This window comes from Aethalodelphis obliquidens, unplaced genomic scaffold (genome assembly GCF_003676395.1).
Source record: "Aethalodelphis obliquidens isolate GAN/ISIS:26980383/991018 unplaced genomic scaffold, ASM367639v1 scaffold43, whole genome shotgun sequence".
Classification (NCBI taxonomy): domain Eukaryota; kingdom Metazoa; phylum Chordata; class Mammalia; order Artiodactyla; family Delphinidae; genus Aethalodelphis; species Aethalodelphis obliquidens.
Window position 1 is genome coordinate 15495427 of NW_020837987.1, and position 12250 is coordinate 15507676.

The following is a 12250-nucleotide window of genomic DNA, read 5'->3' on the forward strand; positions in this document are numbered from 1 at the left end:
CATTCACTGCATTCATAAGGTTTCTCTCCCGTATGAATTCTCTGATGGGTTATGAAGTGTGACTTTTTATTAAAGGCTTTCCCGCATCCCTCGCATTCATAAGGTGTTCTTGCTATATGATTTCTCTGATGTAGAATGAGCTGTGATGTGTGTACAAAAGCTTTTCCACATTCACTGCATTCATATTGTTTCTCTCTGATATGAATTTTCTGATGTGTTATGAGGTGCAAGTTTTTATCGAAGGCTTTTCCACATTGCCTGCATTCATAGGATTTTTCTCCTGTATGATTTCGCTGGTGAACAACAAGCTGAGACTTACTACAGAAGGTCTTTCCACATTCTTTACATCCATAGGGTTTCTCTCCTGTATGGATTCTTTGATGGATAATCAGGTTTGACTTTTGCATAAAACCTTTCCCACAATCACTACACTCAAAAGGTTTCTCTCCTGTATGTGTTCTGTAATGTAATCTGAGCTTCGTCTTTTCCCTGTAAGCTTTTCCACATTCTTTGCATTCATAGGGTTTCTCTCCTGTATGAGTCCTATGGTGTAGAATGAGATGATATTTTGTTCTAAAGGATTTCTGACACTCGATACATTCATACGGTTTCTCTCCTGTATGAGTTCTCTGGTGCAGAGTGAGATGACATTTTGTACTGAAACCTTTCTGACATTCACTGCATCTGTATGGCTTCTCTCCCGTATGGGTTCTCTGGTGTATTATGAGCTTTGACTTATACCTGAAGGATCTGGGACATTCACTGCATTCGTAAGGTTTCCCTTCTGTGTGAATTCTGTGATGTCTTTTAAGATTTGTTACTGTACTGAAAGACCTCACACATAAATTATGTTCACAGTACTGGGCTCGAGGGTGGGAGGTTTCATGTAGAGTACAGAAAAATGACTTCCCATAACCATTTAACTCATCAGAGTTCATTTCTGCATAGCTTTTACTCTGAAAACTTGGGTCTGAATTTTGTTTCAAACTTATTCCTCTTGAGACACATTTATGGGGTCTTTCTGTAAATGAAACAAAGTTTTTGCTCAAAGGAAATATTTTTCCCAATGCATTGTTTTCATGATCTCTCTCCACAGGTCCACCCTTCCCGTTATCTTCCCAATGCCAATCATAAACTTGCCACATTACTTCTAGAAAAAAAAAAATCAATGAATGCTACCATTATCATGAAATGGAGAGGGATGAAATCTCAAGTCAATATCCAAAGAGATGGAGAAAGTGATACAGCAGGTGCACAACGTAAGTCTGAGGCACCCAATAAAAGAAACAGTAATAAGTAATGAACTGAAGGACATGGGTGTCATCAAACATTGGAACAAATCTATGAATATTTGAAAGCAAAATAGAAGAGGTATATGAATATGGATAAAAGGTAAAAGAGGTTGGTTGTGTCTAATGAGCTACGGTAAAAGAACAACTAAACAAAAAAGGAGAGACCAAATGAACTAGGCAAAGATCTGACCCAGGGTAGATACAAGGAGGTAAGTCTCCTCCTAGGTGGCTAGCAAAAGAGTCAGATATGGAAGGGTAGTAAGAGAAGCAGGCAACATTCATACTGAAGACTTCTTTTCATTCAGAGTCACTTCTAAAGGTTCAGAGACTATAAGAAAAAAGTATTAAAATGGGGGGAGGGATAAATTAGGAGTTTGGGATTAACAGATACATACTACTATATATAAAATACACAAACAACAAGGACCTACTGTATAGCACAGGGATCTATATTCAATATCTTGTAATAACCTATAATGGAAAAGAATCTGAAAAAGTATATATATACATATAACTGAATCACTCTGCTGTACATCTGAAACTAACATAACATTGTAAATTAAATATACTTCAATTAAAAAAATATATTAAAATAACAAAGTTCCCAAGTCAACAATGACCAACTGTTACTTTGCTTCCACGAACTCCCACTGCATTGGTTTCACTCACCTGGGCCACACTCACTTGGGAATTCCCTCTCTACTACTGCTTTTTCTTTTTCTTCTTCTTTCTCCAAGTGCATCACTGGTTCTGGCTTCGTAACTTGATAACCTGACAAGGGGGGTAATCACAGAGAATCTGAGCAGTATTGGGTCCTGTGAGGAAAAGTTCTGTTTCAGGGAATGTATAGTTTAAATCTCAGCAAAATTGAAACTTTTTACTTGGAAAATGAAATTAAGTACAGTCACTGTATGATATTAAATAAAATAAGCTCTGTTACCTACCTATACTAGTCCAAGTCCAAAATCATTGACGATATCAGAGTATGCATAAATTGTAGCAATGGAAAAAAGACAGGCAATAAATGGGCTTACGCTGAGATATTTAGGAAAGTTGTCTTTACCCAATGACATTAGGTTGCTATAATTTTCCAACATCACATCCCGGTAGAGGTTCTTCTGAACAATGTCTAGCAGCTGCCACTCTTCCCAGGTGAAATCCACAGCCACATCATTGAATGACAATAAGCCCTGTTGTAACATAATCTTTTTAAATCTGGAGTTAATATAATGGAATAAAATAGTAATGATCTATAGGATATTATTCTATTTTTACTATGAAAATTTATAAACGTATATCATTCTGTACCTAGATTTTTTTTTTTTTTTTTTTGCGGTACGCGGGCCTCTCACTGTTGTGGCCTCTCCCGTTGTGGAGCACAGGCTCCGGATGCACAGGCTCAGCGGCCATGGCTCACGGGCCCAGCCGCTCCGCAGCATGTGGGATCTTCCCGGACCAGGGCACGAACCCGTGTCCCCTGCACCGGCAGGTGGACCCTCAACCATTGCGCTACCAGGGAAGCCCTCTACCTAGTTTTGATTGACATTCTGTGGGCTAAATTCATTAAAGCTCTCCTTTCTTTGTGCATTCTTCATTCACTTCTTCACTCACTCACTTACCCAGTGTAAAATGTCACTGAAACTTTAAACTACCTAAAGACAATCTGCAACCCACCTTACAAGCATTTAATGTTACTTACTATATATACATTTTAGATTAAAAAAGGAAATAGAGGGCTTCCGTGGTGGCGCAGTGGTTGTGGGTCCGCCTGCCGATGCAGGGGACACGGGTTCGTGCCCCGGTCTGGGAGGATCCCACGTGCCGCGGAGCGGCTGGGCCCGTGAGCCATGGCCGCTGGGCCTGCGCGTCCAGATCCTGTGCTCCGCAGCGGGAGAGGCCACAACAGTGAGAGGCCCGCGTACCTCAAAAAAAAAAAAAGGAAATAGAGCATGGTCCTGCCATCAAATGCCTTCTGATCTATTTGAGTTCAAAGAACTGCATATAGTTCAAAGGGACAGAAGAAGAGCCTGAAAGGGACAGATGCCCAGGTGACAGGCAGGAACACGTCTTGGAGCAAGAATGCACATGTCCTGCCGACACCTGGTAGCCACTGCAGTGTTTTTCATATACAAAAGTATGCTACGCTCAGAACTGCCTATTAGAGATTGGACTACGTAGTAAATCACAATACTCAAAAGAAAGCAAACACAAAGCTTTCACTGCGTGCTACGTATCGTTCTAAGCACCTTACACACAGTAACACGATGATCTGCACAGTAACCTTTATGTAAGCACTACTATTATCTTTTTTTAATAGGTAAGGGATTTTTAAAGTTTTCTATCTGTGCCTGTTATACCTCCCACATTTCCTTAGGAAGATAACTTTTCACTGGATCTACTGTCTGGATGAGAAAAAAAAGTAACAGGAAGACTCATCTTCACACTTAAATGTCCAGGAAATCTTTACTGAGTTCATGTGCTTCCTTCTTAAATACAAAGTAAATCTTGCAACACATTTTTATCTTTTGTGATGGTTTCCAGTATTAACAGAGAAATGTAGGCAACCCACTTCTGGATCCTGCTGCTTATGTGACAATGTTCTAATTATCAGCACCTTGCAGGACCCTATGACATGCAGATGAGTTTCCCTTCCTGATTAGCTATTCTGGATCAGTTATTCTATCTCCCAATCTAAGCACGTCCCTCCTAGCCACAATGTATCTATATATATTTTTCTCTTTGATTGGATACATTTTAATAAAACTCCAAAAATCAAAAATGCAAAACGAACTGGGAAAAAAACCAAACAGCTCACCTGGGACTTGGTCATTTTTAACAGCTTTTAGGAAGTGGCCACCACATTTAGGATCTGTCCTGAAATCCTGGTAATGGTGTCTCATCAAGGGTATCCTTAGCAAGGATGAATTTCTGGGCTTGAGACTTACTTTTTTCCTTTACAGGAGTGGCCTTATTCTAGGAAGCCGGCATCTATGGATTCAAGAAAAGATTTGTTTAGTATGGAAGTAATGATGAAAGCAAGTTCCAATACGTGCAAGGAACTGTTTCAAGTATGTTCTTTTCTCACTTAACCCTCACAACAACCCTATAATGTACAGATGATAATTATTCCATTTTAGAGAAAACTAGCAGAGGAAAGGTTCAGCACCTAGCTAAAACCCAACAGCTAGTAACTGGCGGAGAAAGGACTAAAACACAAACCCCCAGAATCAATAAATCCCCTGAGTCTAAGGAGAACTACCAGAATTATCCTTTCATCTTAGCCAACCAACACAAAAAGTAGGAAGAATATCAAGAACAACTATTTTAAGACCCAGAAGTCAGAGAAAAGGAAAATAAACAAGGTAAGAATTCTGTGCTGCAGCTCACTGCCTGGAGAGACTTTCCAATCCAGAGCACAGGGAGAAGGAACCCCAAAACCGTCCAGCAGTCTTGCTGAGTTAATGATACAGAATTTCAAGTCTGAGAAGCAAAGGTGGCTAGAGTTTGCCAGGCAGTACCTCAGAAAAAAAAGAGAAAAGTCACTCTGTAGATATGCAGAGGGTTCCTCTGAGTCCCTGGCTAAGGATTGGAAATTACCAAGGCCCCTGGAAAGGAGGAGGTGGAACAATTCCTGGAGCTCACACAAGATCAGGAATACTTAGCATTCCCACTAGCCAGGGTAGAAAGACCTTCCACCAGGACTTCAAACAGAGGCCTCAGAAGGGTACTGCCCCAGTAATAGGTACAGAGTAATCACAGACAAAAGACTGTTTCGGCCCCACCTACGAAAGTTGAAAAGAAAGCCTCCGAAGAATCAAACCTTTTCAAAGCAACTTGACTACATGCCAGAGCAAACCTCAAAAGTAGTTAAAGGAATAAAAGAAAATCCTGTAAACAACAATATCAAACTGACAATATCTGACATCCCATCGAAAATTACCAGACATGCAAAGAAGCAAAAAAATATGACCCAAAGCCAGGGGAAAATTCAAGCTAGAGAGACAGGCCAAAGTGACAAAAGGGATCGAATGGGCAGACTAGTACATTTCTTTAAAATTATACACACACACACACACACACACACATATATACATATATAATATGGAATATGTATATATTCCACAAGAGAAAAGCATGAGCATGATGAGAAAAATAATAATAAATTATTTAACAAGTGCCGTTGAAACAAATAGGATATTCATGTTTGCCTCAAACCAAAATTAACTCAAAATGGATTATAAATGTAAGGGTTAAAACTATAAAACTTCTGGAAGAAAGCATAGAAAAATTTTAAGTGAGGCAAAGATTTCTTTTTTCTTTTTTCTTTTTTTTTTTTTTGTTGCGGTACGCGGGCCTCTCACCATTGTGGCCTCTCCCGTTGCGGAGCACAGGCTCCGGACGCGCAGGCTCAGCCATGGCTTACGGGCCCAGCCGCTCCGCGGCATGTGGGATCTTCCCGGACCGGGGCACGAACCCGTGTCCCCTGCATCGGCAGGCGGACCCTCAACCACTGCGCCACCAGGGAAGCCCCAAAGATTTCTTAATCAGGGCACAAAATGCATGATAAAAGAGAAAGTTGATAAATTGGACTTCTTCAATACTAAAAATTTGTGATATTCAAAAGACACTGCTAAAAAATGAAGAAGGATCAAGCCACAGGCTAGAGGAAAATATTAACAAAGTATGTACCTGACTAAAAGACTTCTGTTTAAAAAATATGAAGAACTTTTCCAACTTAATAAAAGAAGAGACAATCCAATAAAAAGGAACAGAAGTTTCAAACAGACACTTCATCAAAAAAAAAAAAGAGATGGCAAATAAGCATATGAAAAGTTGCTTTGGGCTTCCCTGGTGGCGCAGTGGTTGAGAGTCCGCCTGCCATTGCAGGGGACACGGGTTCGTGCCCTGGTCCGGGAAGATCCCACATGCCGCGGAGCGGCTGGGCCCGTGAGCCATGGCCGCTGAGCCTGTGCGTCCGGAGCCTGTGCTCCGCAACGGGAGAGGCCACAACAGTGACAGACGCACATATCGGAAAAAAAAAAAAGTTGCTTTAAATTGCACAATAAAAGCAAATTAAAACCTAGATAAAATATTCCTATAAACCTGGTAGAATTGCTATAATTTAAAAGACTGAATATACCAAGTACTGACAAGGATGTAAAGAAAAACCTGTCTTGCATTGCTGGTAAAAATATAAAATGACAAAATGGTACAACCACTTTGACTTGTACATCAATGTACATTACAGCTTCATTCAAAACATCCAAAACCTACTCCCCCAAATCCAAAACATCCATCAAGTGGGGAACAGATAATATTGTGGCGTATTTGTACCACTGAATATTACTCAGTGACAGAAAGGAATGAACTAATGATACATGCAACATCATGGATGACTCTCAAAAGCATTATTTTAAGTGAAAGAAGTCAGACATCAATAACCTCTTACTGGATCATTCAATTTGTATGAAGTATTAGAACATATATAACTATGGAAAGCATGCGATTGTGAGGCAACAGGGGATGGGGGTATGGTCTCAATGAAAAGAGGCACAAAGGGACTTTTGGGGGTGATGGGAAAGTTCTATACATTGATTCGAGTGATGGTTAAAGGATGGTATACCTTTGTGAAACTCATCAAATTATACCTGAAGAACTGGCGAATGTATGTACTGTATGTAAGTTTCTAAAATTAAAGTGTAGTTGATTTACAATGTTGTGTAAGTTTCAGGTGTACAGCAAAGTGATTCAGTTATATATATAACTTATGGGTTATTTTCCCTTATAGGTTATTACAAAATATTGAGTATAGTTTCCTGTGCTATACAGTAGGTCTTTGTTGGTTAACTATTTTATATATAGTAGTATGTATATGTTAATCCCAAACTCCTAGTTTATTCCCTGTTCCCCTTTGGTAACCATAAGTTTGTTTTCTACGTCTATGGGTCTATTTCTGTTTTGTATATAAGTTCATTTGTATCTTTTTTTTTTTTTTTTAGCTTCCACATATAAGCAATATCATATGATATTTGTCTTTTTTCTGTCTGGCTTCCTTCACTTAGTATGATAATCTCTATATTGTATATAAATTATACCTCAGTTAAACTAACCTCTTGCCTACAGAAAGCAAAACAAATACAGGCTGTCTGCATCTGAAGACAAAATCCATGACCTTAAAGTCTGCAATGGAGTCTCAACTGAAATCTCAAATTCATGTTTCTTTTTGAGACTTCATCTTCACTCAAAACCCCGGCTGGATCTCTTGGCAACTCTAATCAGTGCTGACTGTTAAAGAATTAACTCTGGTGGTGAAAAATTAATTCTAACACTGAGAATAACTTAGAGGTGCCAGGACACCCGAGAAATATATTAATGCAACTTACTCTCAGTATCACATTGCTGAGAACTCCGAAGGACAATGCAACGCTGTGTCTTAGGCGGACAGAGAACTGAAGAAAACAGATCTAGATTTCAAGGACAATATGTGAAAGAAATTTGTGGCCAAAGAAATGAGGCCAATCTCATTTATGAACTTAGTATAAAAATCCTAAATATTTAAAAGATGAGGAAACCATGTTCACTGATAGAGAGGAAGAATACTAAGAAAACTGAACATAGGAAGAATTATACAATGCACAGATAACTTTATTCCAGGAATGCAATAGTGTAGTAAGAACTATTTCATTATCTCAATAGATAAAGAAAAGACATGTAATGAGATACCATAGCCACTCACAATTTTTAAAAATGTTATTAAACTAGAAAGAGACAAGAACTCTGTTAACTTGATAAAGAGTATCTACAAAAAAAAAAAAAAATCCACGGCATTTCTTTAAACTTAGGGACATGACAAGGATAGCCATTCTCAGAACATTTAGCCAAAAATGTATCACATTTTGGCTAAATGTAAACTGGGGAAAATAAATGGAAGGAATGAAGGAATGGAAAAGAAGAAGCAAGACTGTCACTATGCAAATGCTTTAAGATCAACATAAACATTAACTGCAATTTCATATTCAAACAACAGTAAGATTTATAAGGAAAAAACACTATTCACAATACCAACAAAACGTATAAGGTACCTGAGGGGGAAATGTACAAGAATAAAGTTTTATTACACCAAAAGAATACAAATTATAACCAGTCAAATGGAGAGACACAATAGGGTGAGGTCTAGGAGGGTCCCAAACCAGAAGCTTCCACTGTCCTTTCCTCTTGGAGTCAGGACACGTTGCTCATCCAGCATATCTATGTGTGACAACATGCAGGGTATCGCCAACCACAGAAACTCACCTGAGCTTCAGTGTTTACAGTTTGTATTAGAGTTTCATTAAATACGCATGATGGATCTAATCATTGGCCATGGAACTCAACCTCCAGCACCTCTACCCTCCTGGAGGTTGGGCTGATATCACCTGGTTGGTCTTTCTGGCATAAACAGTTCCAACCTGAATCATCTCACTAGCATAAACTACAGACTCACCAGGAGTTGCCTCATTAGCACAAACTATCAGGGCCCACCACGAATAATGCAGTCATCTCTATCATTCAGGATATTCCAACAATCTAGAGGCTACCTCCCAGGAACAGGAGACAAAGGACTGCCAATTGTTTATTACAAAATAACCAGCAAAAGACTAGCATTCTATATATGGGACTACTTTCTAAATATGAGTTAGGAAGAGACAAACCTCTCAGGTTTAAAATTGGCCAGTGAACATATAAAAAAGATGACCAACCATGTTAGTGACAAGAACAGTGCATATGGAGACCACAATGAGATAGATGTCTCTTATACTCAAAAGATGGTCAAAAAGCAAGAATGAAAATACTAAGTATTGGAAAGCCTATGGATCAAAAGGCACTTTTATACATTGCTGATGAGAGAGTAAGGTGGTACAAAAGCAATTTGACTTTCCCTTCTAGGTAAAAATTCATCTACTTTATATTAGAAATTTCATTTCTAGGTATACACCCTAGATTAGACAAATTCTCACATCAACTGGGAGACATAAGAATGTTCGGAACTTCACTACTTGCAGTAGCTGAAACCCAGAAACAATATAAATGTCCAACAACAGGAGAATGGATGTATGAGTTATGTTGTATTTATGCAATGGAATTCATATTAATGAAACAAACCTACCTCCAACATGGATAAATCACACATACGTAGTAAGTCAAGACAAGCAAGCTTCAGGACTTCCCTGGTGGCGCAGTGGTTAGGAATCCGCCTGCCAATGCAGGGGACACGGGTTCAAGCCCTGGTCCGGGAAGATCCCACATGCCACGGAGCAACTAAGCCCATGCGCCGCAACTACTGAGCCTGCGCTCTAGAGCCTGCGAACCACAACTACTGAGCCCGCGTGCCACAATTACTGGATCCCGCGTGCCTAGAGCAACAAGAGAAACCACCGCGATGAGAAGCCCGTGCACCAAAACGAACAGTAGCCCCCGCTCCCCGCAACTAAAGCAAGCCTGCATGCAGTAACAAAGACCCAACACAGCCAAAAATAAATAAATTAATTTAAAAAAAAGAAAAGAAAAGCAAGCTTCAGAAGACCACATAATAATATCCTTATTAGAAAACTTACAACCAAGAAAAACTAGAGTGCACTTTTAAGGTATCCATATACATATGATAAAACTATAAAAGTCAAGGGAATAATGCATTCTAATTTGTGAATCGTGGTTCCAAAGCTTGGGATGGTTAGGTGGGACTCAGAAGATGGAACAAGGATGGAGGACTTTCCCATTTTCCAATGATCAAACATGACATTCATTAAACAAAATTATAAAGAAAAGCCAAGGTAATCAAATTTCTAAATTGGGCTATCATATTAGAAAAGAATAGAAGGATGACATGCCCATTGTTGCTAAAGATGTAGAAAAATCTGGCACACTGTGTGTAGAAGCATTATAGAATAGAAAGTTATTGGGGAAGTTTGGTAAAACTAAATCAGAAGCCTCTGAAATATGCATTTAATTTGACCTACTTTTATAAATTAAAAACAGAAAAATATCCATAATATATAATTCAGTTAAAAAAATACATTTCAAAACATTACAGGTAGTTTACAGATAGTAAATCGGGGGTTAATTTTTTTTTTTTACCACTCTCTGGGGCTTGTGGGATCTTATTTCCCTGACCAGGAATCAAACCCGGGGCCAGGGAATTCTCTGAGGGTGATTTTTATTTCCTGCTTTTTACTGATAATAAACATACAATGATATTCTGATTTTAAAAACTTAGAGATCTCCATTTAATATCATATATAAAGTCACATAGGAAGATGATTTTTTTATTATTCTAACTTAATAAAAATAAGTTGAAAGTATTGTTTTGAGTAGGAAAAAATCCCATTAGAAAGGTATACATTTGAATAATAATAGCTACCTTCTGTCAAATACCTACTTGTTATAGGGACTTAATATTTGTGGCCCTCAAATTCATACGCTGAAGCTTCAATGTGATGGTATTTGTAAATGGGGTCTTTGGGAGGTAATTAGCTTTAGATGAGGTCATTAAGACTGGGCCTTCATGAGAACTGGTGAGGTAGAAATCAATTTGTTTGAATGGGAAAACTGAGACTTATAGAACTTGGTACTTTATCCAGAGTCACAGAAACAAGCGGCAGAACTGACATAAAAAGCTGGGATTAACTCGATTTCAAGTGCGTACAAGCACACGTAAACTCTTAAGTATTCATGGGCACGATTTTAACAATTCATGGATCTGGATGGCAGGTATACAGCAGAACATTTAGCTATTCTTTCGACTTTTCTGTATGCTTGAAATTCTCCAGTATAAAACGTTGGGAAGGGCTCCCCTGGTGGCGCAGTGGTTGAGAGTCCGCCTGCCGATGCAGGGGACGCGGGTTCGTGCCCCGGTCCGGGAAGATCCCACATGCCGCAGAGCGGCTGGGCCCGTGAGCCATGGCCGCTGAGCCTGCACGTCCGGAGCCTCTGCTCTGCAACAGGAGAGGCCACAACAGGGAGAGGCCCGCATACCGCAAAAAAAAAAAAAAAAAAAAAAAAAAAACGTTGGGAAATATAATACCCCAATGCTCAGCACACACCCAAATGTCTGTCCACCTGAGGCCTTTTAATGTCCCAACCCCCCTCAACCTCTCCTAAGGATACCCACACAGCTCCCCAACCTACACTTCGCTGTCGCACACATTCACAGCTCCCCAGACATCTATTTTTCACCCACTGGCCCCTCCGAAGCTCAAACTCCAACCACAGGAATCGCAGGTGACTAACCCCCAAGCCCTATCCTCACCAACCTATCCAGATGGACCCCTTTGATCACTGGTTCTTCCACCTCCTCTTTCCACCGCCTGGGGCGGGGGCGGGGGCGGGGGGCAGCGATCCGGCGCCGACCTGTCATTGTCAACGGCAATGGTCTGTCGTTACTTCCTCAACCCACTCCTCAACACTGATGCTGGCCCAAGCTACCCACAATGCCCCCAAAACTCCGAGGCCGCCTTCAACAACAATCCTCCACGAATACCCACCACAAACCACATCTCAAGTCAGAATTCCCACCACGCGGGATTCTTAAATCCGCTCGCAGAAATCTCACGTAGCCTCAAATGCCAATTCTGTGACAGTACGCTGGGGGAAGCCAAGCTTTGGACGCCACTTCCGTTTCCGCTGACGTGAGTGGCGGGCCCCTGTTAAACACTCACATTCAAGGCCACTTTGGAAGTGAGCGATGCGTTCTGATGCCTGGAGGAATTAATGCCGTGCAATATGGCCGCTCCCATGGCGTTACGTTATGTTGGGAGCGGCCATATTGGATAGTGCGCCGCCATTTTGGACCGTCCTGCCGACCAGTACGGAGAGGCGGAAATTCAACCGGTGTCTCCAAGATTTTTCATCCTGGGCTGTTCCATTTTTGCAGCTGCTCAGCTACATCTTCAGTAGCGTTTCAGCACTCTCGCCTACAGTCT

General features: G+C 40.3%; 1 protein-coding gene across 1 annotated transcript; it reads right to left on the reverse strand.

Moving 5' to 3' along the window:
* Nucleotides 1–2: 2 nt before the first annotated feature.
* LOC113606266 (zinc finger protein 569-like) lies at nucleotides 3–11922 on the reverse strand (the record flags this gene model as incomplete). The annotated part of the gene is made up of 5 exons (XM_027080387.1): nucleotides 11813–11922; nucleotides 4108–4280; nucleotides 2356–2482; nucleotides 1962–2063; nucleotides 3–1021 (listed from the first exon to the last, which is right to left on the reverse strand). Coding segments are annotated over exons 2-5 (1263 nt in total), but the record flags the coding sequence as incomplete, so codon positions are not given.
* Nucleotides 11923–12250: the final 328 nt, after the last annotated feature.